Source organism: Neolamprologus brichardi, chromosome 2 (genome assembly GCF_056152115.1).
Source record: "Neolamprologus brichardi isolate AB-2024 chromosome 2, ASM5615211v1, whole genome shotgun sequence".
Classification (NCBI taxonomy): domain Eukaryota; kingdom Metazoa; phylum Chordata; class Actinopteri; order Cichliformes; family Cichlidae; genus Neolamprologus; species Neolamprologus brichardi.
In genome coordinates this window covers 26833302-26845572 of record NC_142105.1, presented here as the reverse complement: position 1 = coordinate 26845572, position 12271 = coordinate 26833302, and the positions used below count along the sequence as shown (strand labels likewise).

The window sequence follows — 12271 nt, the reverse complement described above, 5'->3', positions numbered from 1 at the left end:
CACAGATAAAAGAAACAATGAATGAGAAACCATCAATGTTAATAACTGGGGGGGGAAAATGAAGAAAAATATATATTTTTATTATATTCTTACCTGCAGAGTAGAGGCTGCTGAGTCACTAGTGTCTGTCAGTCCTGTCCCTCTCGGTATGCTGGACACAATGTACCTGGAGCCCTTTGGCAGAGGCTGTCTAACCACCAACTTTCCTTTCCTGGTCTCTGCTAGAAACAGACTGTACCAGTAGGCATCGTTGGAGACCAGAGTGGAGTCTGCAATGGTGGAGTTCCTCTCACTGATCACACTGTTCCTGGAAGGAGGAGCTGCTTTGCTGGGCTTGGGTTTCTGACACTTGATCACAATGGTGACCAATATGGTGATGAGCAGCAGAAACGACACCGAGCCCAGACCGATGACCAAATACAGGTTGATGTCTGAGAAGATGTCATATTCCAGAGGCTCCTCAGTCATGTCAGAGTAGGCTTTAACAGCAGTCTCCATTGTGGTCAGCTTGATGGTGACTGTAGCAGAGAGAGCAGGCTCTCCATTGTCCTTGGCTACAACAACAAGCCTCTGGTGGCGTGGATCTCTGTAACTGAACATCCTCATAGTCCGGATCTCTCCGTTGTATTGATCCAGACTGAACAAGGTGGCGTCAGTCACCTGAAGAAACTGGTAGGTGATCCGAGAGTTGTGCACAGAGTCTGTATCTAAGGCTATCACCTTTGCAATCAGGGATCCTTTATCAGTGGATCTGGGGATCTTTTCCTCCACCACAGAGCCGTGTGCACGCCACGGAGACACAATAACTGGAGCATTGTCGTTCTGGTCCACAATAATGATGTGGACGGTCACATTACTGCTGAGAGGAGGAGAGCCAGAGTCTCTGGCCTCGATGTGGAACAGAAACTCCTTCTCAATCTCATAATCAAAGGTTTTGAGTGCGTAAAGATTACCGTTCTCTGGATTGATGGAGAACAACATGGACATGGAGGTGTTGGCTATCTCCTTCTCTATTATGAAATAAACTAGATACTGGTTTTCATGGAGGTCAGGGTCAAAGGCAGTGAGCGAGCTGAGCAAGGCCCCAGGTGCGTTATTCTCCATGACACGTATAGTATAAAATGACTGGGGGAACTGAGGGACATTGTCATTAACATCCAGCAACTCTAAAGTCATAGTTTCATTGTCAGATAAAGGAGGAGAGCCTCTGTCTGTCACAGTGAAAGTGATGTCATATTCTGGCACCTTCTCACGGTCTAAAGGCTCCGACACTACTAATTCATAATAGTTATCAGAGGACTCCCTCAGTTTGAAAGGCATATTATCTGGAATATGAAGATCAACTATTCCATTATCACCTGAATCTTTATCACTGACACTAACTACAGCTATCACTGTGTCCAACTCGATGTTTTCAGTCACTGGACTCTGAAATGACTTAATTGATATTTCTGGGTGATTATCATTCATGTCTTCTACTAGAATCTTTATGGTGCATTGTCCTGATAAACTGCTGGCTCCTTTATCAGCAGCTATAACTTCCATATCATAAATCCTGAAATCTTCATAGTTCAGTATTCCTTTAACTGTAACTTCACCAGTGGCAGGATTCAGATTAAATGTCTCCTGTGTTTTTTCTGATGTATATAAACTGTACGAATATGTTATATCAGAATTTGATCCTTCATCTAAATCTGTTGCATTAAGATCAACAACAAGACTTCCAATCGGAGAGTTTTCCATTACCTTTACATTCAGATTGTCTTTATCAAAGGTGGGTGCGTTATCATTTGTATCTAAAACTCGTACAATAACACTGGCAGTGCCAGAGCGAGCAGGTGTTCCCCCATCTACAGCTGTGAGTATCAAATTATGAACGGGTTTCTCCTCTCGATCTAAAGTCTTTTTCAAGATCAAATCCGCAAACTTCGATCCATCTCTTCCGGTCTGAACTTCTATATTAAAACATTCACTTTCACTCAAATGGTATGTTTTCACTGAATTGGATCCGACATCAGGATCGACTGCATTACTCAGAGAAAATCTCTCTCCTCTTGGCGTCGCTTCAGATATATCCAAATGTATGGCGTCTCTTCGAAATTGTGGGGCGTTGTCGTTCATATCAAGAATTTCTACTTCTATATTAAATATTCTTACTGGGTTATCTAGTATAACCTCTAATTTTAGATAGCAAGATGCTGATAACTTAAAAGGGCAAATATGTTCCCTGTCAATCTTCTCAACAACATATAGCTCACCGGTCTCTTTGTTCACATCCAGATATTTCTTGTTCGCGATGATATCAAGACGCATCTTCCTCTGATTCAGTGTTTTCACATCCAGCCCGAGGTCGGTGGCGAGATTAGCCACAACGGATCCTTCTTTCATTTCTTCTGGTATTGAATAATGAGTCACTGAGGCCGATGAGTACGGAACAAAAGAAAAAATAATAGCGAGGATCACGTACCTCTCGTAAGACTCCATTGTTCTGGAAAGCCGTCTTGTATGGGAGTTCATCATACTTCAAACAATATAATGTTTGTTTCCACCAATATTCATTTAAAAAAAATCCCCCTGTTTCTTCCGAGCCAAATACACATTGTATGAATTCCAAAGCACATTTAAGCTAAATCTTGGCCAGCGCCTTTCGCAGCCGAGTTTCAGCACCACGACGCTGTCCGCTTGCTTCTAAACGTGCGAAGACCATCACGCTTTTCTGCTTTTATGTTCTTTGCTTTGCAATTTACTGATAGAATAGCGCCACCCCTGAGAATTTGTCGGAGCCTTTGAGCCACAATGAACACCACACGTCTTCAAATTATTCTTGATTTTCGTTGGTTTTTGCATATATTTTTGTTTTTACTACACACGGACCTGGGTACCGTTAATGGTGGTCCCAAAACATAAAAGGTGACGTTTACTAAATGTAATCAGTTCAAATTGATTATTGCTGAAAAAACAATCAAATTTTCAGACACAATCCACCAGTCAAAGCAATGAACCGTAATGACCTCACGATTTCTGCATTACAAAACGAGATAATGCTGCAGACGATAATGCTGCAGACGATTTTCAAATATGGTAGCACTTCGAGTTAGCATTAACTTTGCATAATGTCTCACTATAGATCTAATGGTTCTCTATCCATATCTTTATGACCGTGGTACTTTAGATGACGTAGTGATCTAGTCGATCTTTACCACTGATAAAAACAAATTATTAGAGATAATAAAGTACTCAATTGTATTAATCATAAATGCACGAGTTGCCAATATTGCATATACAGAATGCACAGGAAAATATTGAAAATACATGATATTACATTTTATTTACACAAAAACAAGAACAGGGAGGAAATGGCTGTAAAGAATGGCCACAGCCAGAGAAGTTAGTTGAGATTAAGTTACTCTAACAACATGAAGACAACGGCGCACTTAAAACTGATTGTTAAATAAGAAAAAAAACTGTGCTAACAGTACTAACGTAAAAGGTATATAAAAATCAATAAACGTGAATAAGTCATGAAGAAGTTAAGCTTTGTGGATCCTGAGTACTGCATTTCATTTATTAAATATACATTATTTATACTGCTATTACAACACAGGTTTTTAGATTGTTCTTTTAACTGCAGACTTGACTTTTGAGGACAAGACCTGAAAACAATTAAAAGCTGCTAAATTATGATGATGGATTATTGCTATGTTGGTTATGTACTATGTAGTGCATTTGATAGTGGTACCTCATGATAATTTCTGAGATTTTCGAATAATTCACTGATTTTTTTTGTGGATTAAGGTAAAGGGGAAAATAGAAAAAAAATAATTGTAATTAATATAAATGTTCTAGTTATGTAGATAAAATATCATATCTGTATATCAAATTCCTACCTGCAGAGTAGAGGCTGCTGAGTCACTAGTGTCTGTCAGTCCTGTCCCTCTGGGTATGCTGGACACAATGTACCTGGAGCCCTTTGGCAGAGGCTGTCTAACCACCAGCTTTCCTTTCCTGGTCTCTGCTAGAAACAGACTGTACCAGTAGGCATCGTTGGAGACCAGAGTGGAGTCTGCAATGGTGGAGTTCCGCTCACTGATCACACTGTTCCTGGAGGGAGGAGCTGCTTTGCTGGGCTTGGGTTTCTGACACTTGATCACAATGGTGACCAATATGGTGATGAGCAGCAGAAACGACACCGAGCCCAGACCGATGACCAAATACAGGTTGATGTCTGAGAAGATGTCATATTCCAGAGGCTCCTCAGTCATGTCAGAGTAGGCTTTAACAGCAGTCTCCATTGTGGTTAGTTTGATGGTGACTGTAGCAGAGAGAGCAGGCTCTCCATTGTCCTTGGCTACAACAACAAGCCTCTGGTGGCGTGGATCTCTGTAACTGAACATCCTCATAGTCCGGATCTCTCCATTGTATTGGTCCAGACTGAACAAGGTGGCGTCAGTCACTTGAAGAAACTGGTAGGTGATCCGAGAGTTGTGCACAGAGTCTGTATCTAAGGCTATCACCTTTGCAATCAGGGATCCTTTATCAGTGGATCTGGGGATCTTTTCTTCCACCACAGAGCCGTGTGCACGCCACGGTGACACAATAACTGGAGCATTGTCATTCTGGTCCACAATAATGATGTGGACGGTCACGTTACTGCTGAGAGGAGGAGAGCCAGAGTCTCTGGCCTCGATGTGGAACAGAAACTCCTTCTCAATCTCATAATCAAAGGTTTTGAGTGCGTAAAGATTACCGTTCTCTGGATTGATGGAGAACAGCATGGACATGGAGGTGTTGGCTATCTCCTTCTCTATTATGAAATAAACTAGATACTGGTTTTCATGGAGGTCAGGATCAAAGGCAGTGAGTGAGCTGAGCAAGGCCCCAGGTGCGTTATTCTCCATGACACGTATAGTATAAAATGACTGGGGGAACTGTGGGACATTGTCATTAACATCCAGCAGCTCTAAAGTCATAGTTTCATTGTCAGATAAAGGAGGAGAGCCTCTGTCTGTCACAGTGAAAGTGATGTCATATTCTGGCACCTTCTCACGGTCTAAAGGCTCTGACACTACTAATTCATAATAGTTATCAGAGGACTCCCTCAGTTTGAAAGGCATATTATCTGGAATATGAAGATCAACTATTCCATTATCACCTGAATCCTTATCACTGACACTAACTACAGCTATCACTGTGTCCAACTCGATGTTTTCAGTCACTGGACTCTGAAATGATTTAATTGATATTTCTGGGTGATTATCATTCATGTCGTCTACTAGAATTTTTATGGTGCATTGTCCTGTTAAACTGGTGGCTCCTTTATCAGAAGCTATAACTTCCATATCATAAATCCTGAAATCTTCATAGTTCAGCACTCCCTTAACTGTAATTTCACCAGTGGCAGGATTCAGATTAAATGTCTCCTGTGTTTTTTCTGATGTGTATAAACTGTATGAATATGTTATATCAGAATTTGACCCTTCATCTAAATCTGTTGCATTAAGATCAATAACAAGACTTCCAATCGGAGAGTTTTCCAATATTTTAACACTCAGATTGTCTTTTTCAAAGGCAGGTGGATTGTCATTTGTGTCCAGAACATGAACAATAACACTGGCAGTGCCAGAACGAGCAGGTGTTCCTCCATCTACAGCTGTAAGTATCAAATTATGAACAGGCTTCTGCTCTCGATCTAATGTCTGTTTTAAGATCAAATCCGCAAATTTCGTTCCATCTCTTCCGGTCTGAACTTCTATATTAAAATATTCACTTTCACTCAAATGATAGGTTTTCACTGAATTGGACCCTACATCCGGATCGACTGCATTACTCAGAGAAAATCTTTCTCCTCTTGGCGTCGCTTCAGATATATCCAAATGTATGGCGTCTCTTCGAAATTGTGGGGCGTTGTCGTTCATATCAAGAATTTCTACTTCTATATTAAATATTCGTAAAGGGTTTTCTAATATAACCTCCAGTCTAAGATAGCAAGACGCTGACGACTTGGTATTGCAAATATTTTCCCTGTCAATCTTCTCAACAACATATAGCTCACCAGTCTCTTTGTTCACATCCAGATATTTCTTGTTCGCGATTATATCAAGACGCATCTTCCTCTGATTCAGTGTTTTCACATCCAGACTGAGATCGGTGGCGAGATTAGCCACAACAGATCCTTCTTTGATTTCTTCGGGCATCGAATAATGAGTTACTGAACCCGATATCTGACACACAATCGAAAACAGAAGAGCAATGAACAGCACGTACCATTTCTCTGACTCCATTGTTATGAGGAACCCTTTGTTGTTCACGGACTTGCAGCACTTTAAACGATATTCTTTACTTTCCAATAATATAAAAAATTCCTGTAACGGATTTGACCACAAATATTGTCACACAAATATTTTCCCGCTATGTTGTTCCCGCAGTAAAATGGCCACACGTCTTTTCGCATTGCAATTTCAGCACCACTGAGCTGTCTGGTCGTATCCCGACCTCCACAGTGAATGCTGGTTACGTTCGTAGTTCCACCTTTTACTAATGGAACAGCGACACCGATAATATATAATATTATATCAGAGATTTTGAATGTTTCCCCGAATATTCTGTAATAAACTTCCATTTCAATATATATAATTTCAATAAATAAATATATGTATATATATATATATACCTGTTATTTTTTGTACTACATATATATATATATATATATATATATATATATATATATATATATATATAGTACAAAAAATAACAGGTGCGTTTAGAAATACTATAATACTGTTAATGAGCTTAGATAACAGTAAATCACTCCTAAACTTTTACATTGTGAAAGGAGTCTACTGTATATGATGAATGAATAATGAATATAAAAAATCATGAACATAAATACAAATATCGACACTGAGCTCTCACCTGCAGAGTAGAAGCTGCTGAGTCACTAGTGTCTGTCAGTCCTGTCCCTCTCGGTATGCTGGACACAATGTACCTGGAGCCCTTAGGCAGAGGCTGTCTAACCACCAGCTTTCCTTTCCTGGTCTCTGCTAGAAACAGACTGTACCAGTAGGCATCGTTGGAGACCAGAGTGGAGTCTGCGATGGTGGAGTTCCTCTCACTGATCACACTGTTCCTGGAGGGAGGAGCTGCTTTGCTGGGCTTGGGTTTCTGACACTTGATCACGATGGTGACCAATATGGTGATGAGCAGCAGAAACGACACCGAGCCCAGACCGATGACCAAATACAAGTTGATGTCTGAGAAGATGTCATATTCCAGAGGCTCCTCAGTCATGTCAGAGTAGGCTTTAACAGCAGTCTCCATTGTGGTCAGTTTGATGGTGACTGTAGCAGAGAGAGCAGGCTCTCCATTGTCCTTGGCAACAACAACCAGTCTCTGGTGGCGTGGATCTCTGTAACTGAACATCCTCATAGTCCGGATCTCTCCGTTGTATTGGTCCAGACTGAACAAGGTGGCGTCAGTCACCTGTAGAAACTGGTAGGTGATCCGAGAGTTGTGCACAGAGTCTGTGTCTAAGGCTATCACCTTGGCAACCAGGGATCCTTTATCAGTGGATCTGGGGATCTTTTCCTCCACCACAGAGCCGTGTGCACGCCACGGAGATACAATAACTGGAGCATTGTCGTTCTGGTCCACAATAATGATGTGGACGGTCACATTACTGCTGAGAGGAGGAGAGCCAGAGTCTCTGGCCTCGATGTGGAACAGAAACTCCTTCTCAATCTCATAATCAAAGGTTTTGAGTGCGTAAAGATTACCGTTCTCTGGATTGATGGAGAACAGCATGGACATGGAGGTGTTGGCTATCTCCTTCTCTATTATGAAATAAACTAGATTCTGGTTTTCATGGAGGTCGGGGTCAAAGGCAGTGAGTGAGCTGAGCAAGGCCCCAGGTGCGTTATTCTCCATGACACGTATAGTATAAAATGACTGGGGGAACTGTGGCGCGTTGTCATTAACATCGAGCAGATGGACAGTTATTGTTTCATTGTCAGATAAAGGTGGCATCCCTGCGTCTGTTACAATTAGAGTAATGTCATATTCAGGTACTGTTTCGCGATCTAAAGGCTCGGACACAATGAGCTTGTAATGCATGGGTCGATCTGAAGATGTATTAATTGTAAAGGGCATTGGTCGATGTATAGTTAAGCTTACTTTTCCGTTATCCCCCGTGTCTCTATCACTTATATCTACAAGTGCAATAACACTTCCTACTGCTACGTTCTCCTCCACTGTGTTTTTAACAGACTGTATGATTATTTCCGGATAATTATCGTTCATGTCCTTCACATTAACGACCACTTTGCACTGACCAAGCAAGGGATGCGTGCCTTTGTCTCTGGCCTCGATGTGCATCTCATAGAATTTCATATCTTCATAGTCTATAGTTCCTTTCACAGTTATCTCTCCAGTGTTATGATTCAGTGAAAACACCTCTTGTGTTTTCTCCGACGTGTAAAGGGTGAATGAGTACACAATCTCTGAATTCAAACCCTCGTCAAGGTCCGAGGCGTTTAGCTTCATCACTAAGGTCCCTATTGGGGTGTTTTCCGTCATGTTAATTGTATAAGTCTGCTTATCAAACCGTGGGGGATTATCGTTTGTGTCCTGTACTCTTACAATAATATTAGCAGTGCCAGAGCGCACCGGGACACCGCCATCCACTGCAGTTAGTATTAAATTATGAACAGCAGTCTGTTCTCTATCCAACGATTTGGTCAACACCAAGTCTACATATTGAGTTCCGTCGCTACCTGTCTGAATTTCGATTGTGAAGTGTTCGCTAACACTGAGTTTGTACGTTTTAATTGTATTTATACCAACATCTGGATCCACGCCGTTGGGCAGGGAGAACCTCTCGCCTGGCGTTGCAGATTCTGAAACGTCGAGCTCTACTCTGTCCCGTCGGAAATGTGGAGCGTTATCGTTTATGTCCGTTATTCCAAGCTCAATGTTGAAGATACGTAAGGGGCTTTCTATGATCACATCGAGCTTTAAAAAGCAGGACGCGGGTTTTGCCGGACAAAGATATTCCCTGTCCAATTTTTCTACGATGTACAGTTCGCCCGTCTTTTTGTTAAAATCTAGGTATTTTTTGTTGGAAAAAATATCAAGTTTTACCTCTCGTTGCGCCAAACCTCCTGGCTCAAGTCCCAGATCTGCAGCCAGATTAGCCACAACAGATCCCCTTTCCTTCTCCTCGGGTATGGAGTACCGTGTCACCGACAAAGCGGCTGGCCATGTTGAACACAAGACAAAGACGGCAATGCAAAATCTCATCCTTTCCTTTGCAGGAAAAAAAATAAGCCAGATCCTAAAAGCCGTTTTATGTCTGTGATTCTTAAGATTTCACAGAGTATCTTTGCAAAAAAAAAAATCCAGAAAAACAATAGACATGAATGAATTAAGGTTCTGTGTGTAAATAATCATAAGCGCCCATTTAAGAAAGCAGTGTCCTTTGCCTTTACAAATGGGTGTGTCGTGACTTCAGAGAAGAAGAGTAGTGTGGTAGTGTGCTCTAGTGGTCAACAGTGACACCGTGCGATACACGCTGAACATAGTGTATTGAATTCTTCAGCTCTGAAATCAGCTTTGCGGCTTCGCAAGGCACTGACGCATGGAAGGACATCCCCAAACACACACAGGCGCACGAGCAGCACTGTGTGCTTTATCCTGACAACATCTCTCATTCATCGGGCATGTCTTCAAAAGACAGTTGTTTGTTTTGTAATAGTAAAGGATTAATTTCAAATATTGTCTGAGGTCTTTATAACAAGGGAATAAATCATGGAGGATAAAACAATCTACTATCCTTAAGTTGGCATGTCTTTATTTTATTTACATGCCACTAGATGATTTAAAACAGCTGTATATAACAGCTCCTACTGAGGTATATGATTGTATAATAAAGACATAAACCTTTCTAGCTTTCTGTGCCTTTATACACAAGCCTGTTGGCGCTGTTACTACTTGACGCCAGCCTACTACAGTCTGCCCTAAGCTGGCAAATGACCTGTGCTAGTAGATGCTAGTTTGTAGTTTGTGACTTTTATTTCCATTTACGTTTATATTAATTTTTAAAAGTTTAAAACATGTTTTGTTTTGCCTGTAATATGGAAACAGTCAAGAAATCCGCATGTAGTGAGTCTCTACAAGATAGCAGCCAAATTGTAGTGAAGTTGAAGTAGGTATTGGACTAAAACAAACACGTTGTATGCATTTAACTTTATAGTAGTTTAGGGGGGGGGGGGGACATTCAGTCTAAGGAGGCTCAAGTAACAGAAAGTTTTTTAGGGTAAACATCCACAATAAGTAATAGTTGAAGTGTAAGTGGAGTCAAGTGTTTACTAGATTTTACCACATATACTCCACAAGGGTACACATTTGAGAGGTACAATAGGGGTGAAGAACAATGATGAAGATGTGGGTGGGTGTGATGTAATCAGTGAGAAGACACTGTGATAAAACCTGGAGGTGAATTGTGTGAAGGAGACATGTGTCCCTCCTTGATCTGACACCTAAATGATAGCTGACAGCAGCAGAGAGTAGTGCCAAAATCTGCCTGGTTGGAATCAGGAAAGAGTGATACTCTCAATCAAAGGATGTTTACAGTTGGCAGAGAAAGAGAGGAAGATAGAGAGCATGTGTCAGAGTTTACTGCAGCTGCCTTAGCAAAAGCCCTCACCGTGCAATTCGTCTCCTTTTAGATTACTGTTTTGTCAAAGTTCTTGACAAAAAGGCAAATTAAGGTCAGCTTTTCACCTCCCACCACTGGCTGTGTATGTGAAATGTTTGCACACAGTTATCATGCACCGTTATGTTCCTGCTTTCAGTCTGACTGTTGTACTCTGCAAGCCAGAGTACAAGCTGCGATCCACAGGCAGATCTCACTGATGGAAAAAAAATATGTTACACAATGTTCTAATTAGTGTGAGCTCTATGATAGTCAAGGATACACTCAGTACACTTAGTGCCTGGAAGTATTTCCGGGCTGCAATAAAATTATTATCTGCTCATTAAAGTACACTCATAACTGCTCTTGTGAGAAGCCCGTAGAAGGAAAAGTGTTTTTGTGCAATAGTTTTAAGGCAAAGGAGAATGGGATTGATAAATGTAATAAACAGCTCACTGGGGACTTCCACTGTATATGGATCGTCATGTTCACAGAAGAGAGAGAGCTACACATCACCGGCCTGGGTATTGTGGTTTACCTTCTGTACCGCAACTGGATTACATCACAGTTTACAATAAGACACTTACTGACACCGTCACTTTATCAATGCTGGTCATTATGCCCTTTTGCTGCTAAAGTATTTATACCTACATTTCTATATCTATTCTCCCGACTGGTACTGGTATTTGTTTTTGTTTTTTTTAACTATTAATTTACTTACTATTTAAAATACTGTTTCTTCATTAGTCTGTTTCTTTTCGCCCCAGGACCATGTGTACGTAATTTTGTTCCACCTTATGTAAACATGTGATGAATGACAATAAAGCTCCTTGAATCCTTGAATCCATCAAGTTTCCCTTAAAGACCTAAGCTGACAGTTCATCGTGATGAGGAGAACCCTGCGTTTAAAAGAGCCAAAAGGAGTGCCAGTGATCATCACAGCCTCTAACAATCTAACCTCAGTTATCTGATTATCTATTATTTCTGGTCCCACAAGTGGACTAGGTGAGTCTGGCCTGTATCTATGGATGCTTTAAGCAGGTCACACCCAACTGTAATCTTCCCTTTTTGTAGGTTTTTTTTGTTAATTCAACATGTGTTATTTTCTAATCAATCACTGCTTAAAATGCCATTGCCTTTGTACATACAATGTAAGGACTGGCTAGAAAATGCCTCTAAAAATGTGAAACCTGACTTTTTCTAATAAATAGTCTTGGTCAAAATAATTTTAGATTTGTTGAAGATGAAACTAATTTGGAAACAGCACTGGTCACTAGAATGTGAATGTGTCTGAGTCACTACTTTATGTAAATTCATGGTTTGGAATGCTTTATTTAAAACATTTTATTATCTGAAACCACAACTTTACATTTAAAAAAATCATGCACACTGTATATAAAAAGTCAGATTTGATGGAAATGATTGTTACATTTATTTAATTATCTTTAAGATTGAAAATTAAGTTTAAAAATGTACAAGGAGCCATCTTACACATGAAATGGTGGATCACTAATATATGTGGTAGTACTGGGAGTACTCCTTGACTGCCAAAGTTTTATTACATTTTATTACAATTTTTTAAAT

General features: G+C 40.6%; 2 protein-coding genes across 2 annotated transcripts; both read right to left on the bottom strand.

Moving 5' to 3' along the window:
* Positions 1–14: 14 nt before the first annotated feature.
* On the bottom strand, positions 15–2964 carry LOC148106149 (protocadherin alpha-C2-like). Its single transcript, XM_087849776.1, has one exon. The coding sequence runs from the start codon at positions 2518–2520 to the stop codon at positions 82–84; it is 2439 nt and encodes an 812-aa protein (XP_087705902.1). The 5' UTR covers positions 2521–2964; the 3' UTR covers positions 15–81.
* A 595-nt stretch (positions 2965–3559) lies between these two features.
* On the bottom strand, positions 3560–9472 carry LOC148106148 (uncharacterized). Its single transcript, XM_087849769.1, has 2 exons — positions 6913–9472; positions 3560–6221 (listed from the first exon to the last, which is right to left on the bottom strand). The coding sequence occupies exons 1-2, from the start codon at positions 9292–9294 to the stop codon at positions 3876–3878; spliced, it is 4728 nt and encodes a 1575-aa protein (XP_087705895.1). The 5' UTR covers positions 9295–9472; the 3' UTR covers positions 3560–3875.
* Between the last annotated feature and the right edge of the window lie 2799 nt (positions 9473–12271).

Excerpts from the sequence above, each read along its gene's own strand:
- LOC148106149 (XM_087849776.1), bottom strand. The coding sequence starts at position 2,520 with ATGATGAACTCCCATACAAGACGGCTTTCCAGAACAATGGAGTCTTAC.
- LOC148106148 (XM_087849769.1), bottom strand. The coding sequence starts at position 9,294 with ATGAGATTTTGCATTGCCGTCTTTGTCTTGTGTTCAACATGGCCAGCC. Across the intron at positions 6,222-6,912 it reads CAGCAGCTTCTACTCTGCAG|ATATCGGGTTCAGTAACTCA; the intron begins GTGAGAGCTCAG and ends ATTGTGTGTCAG.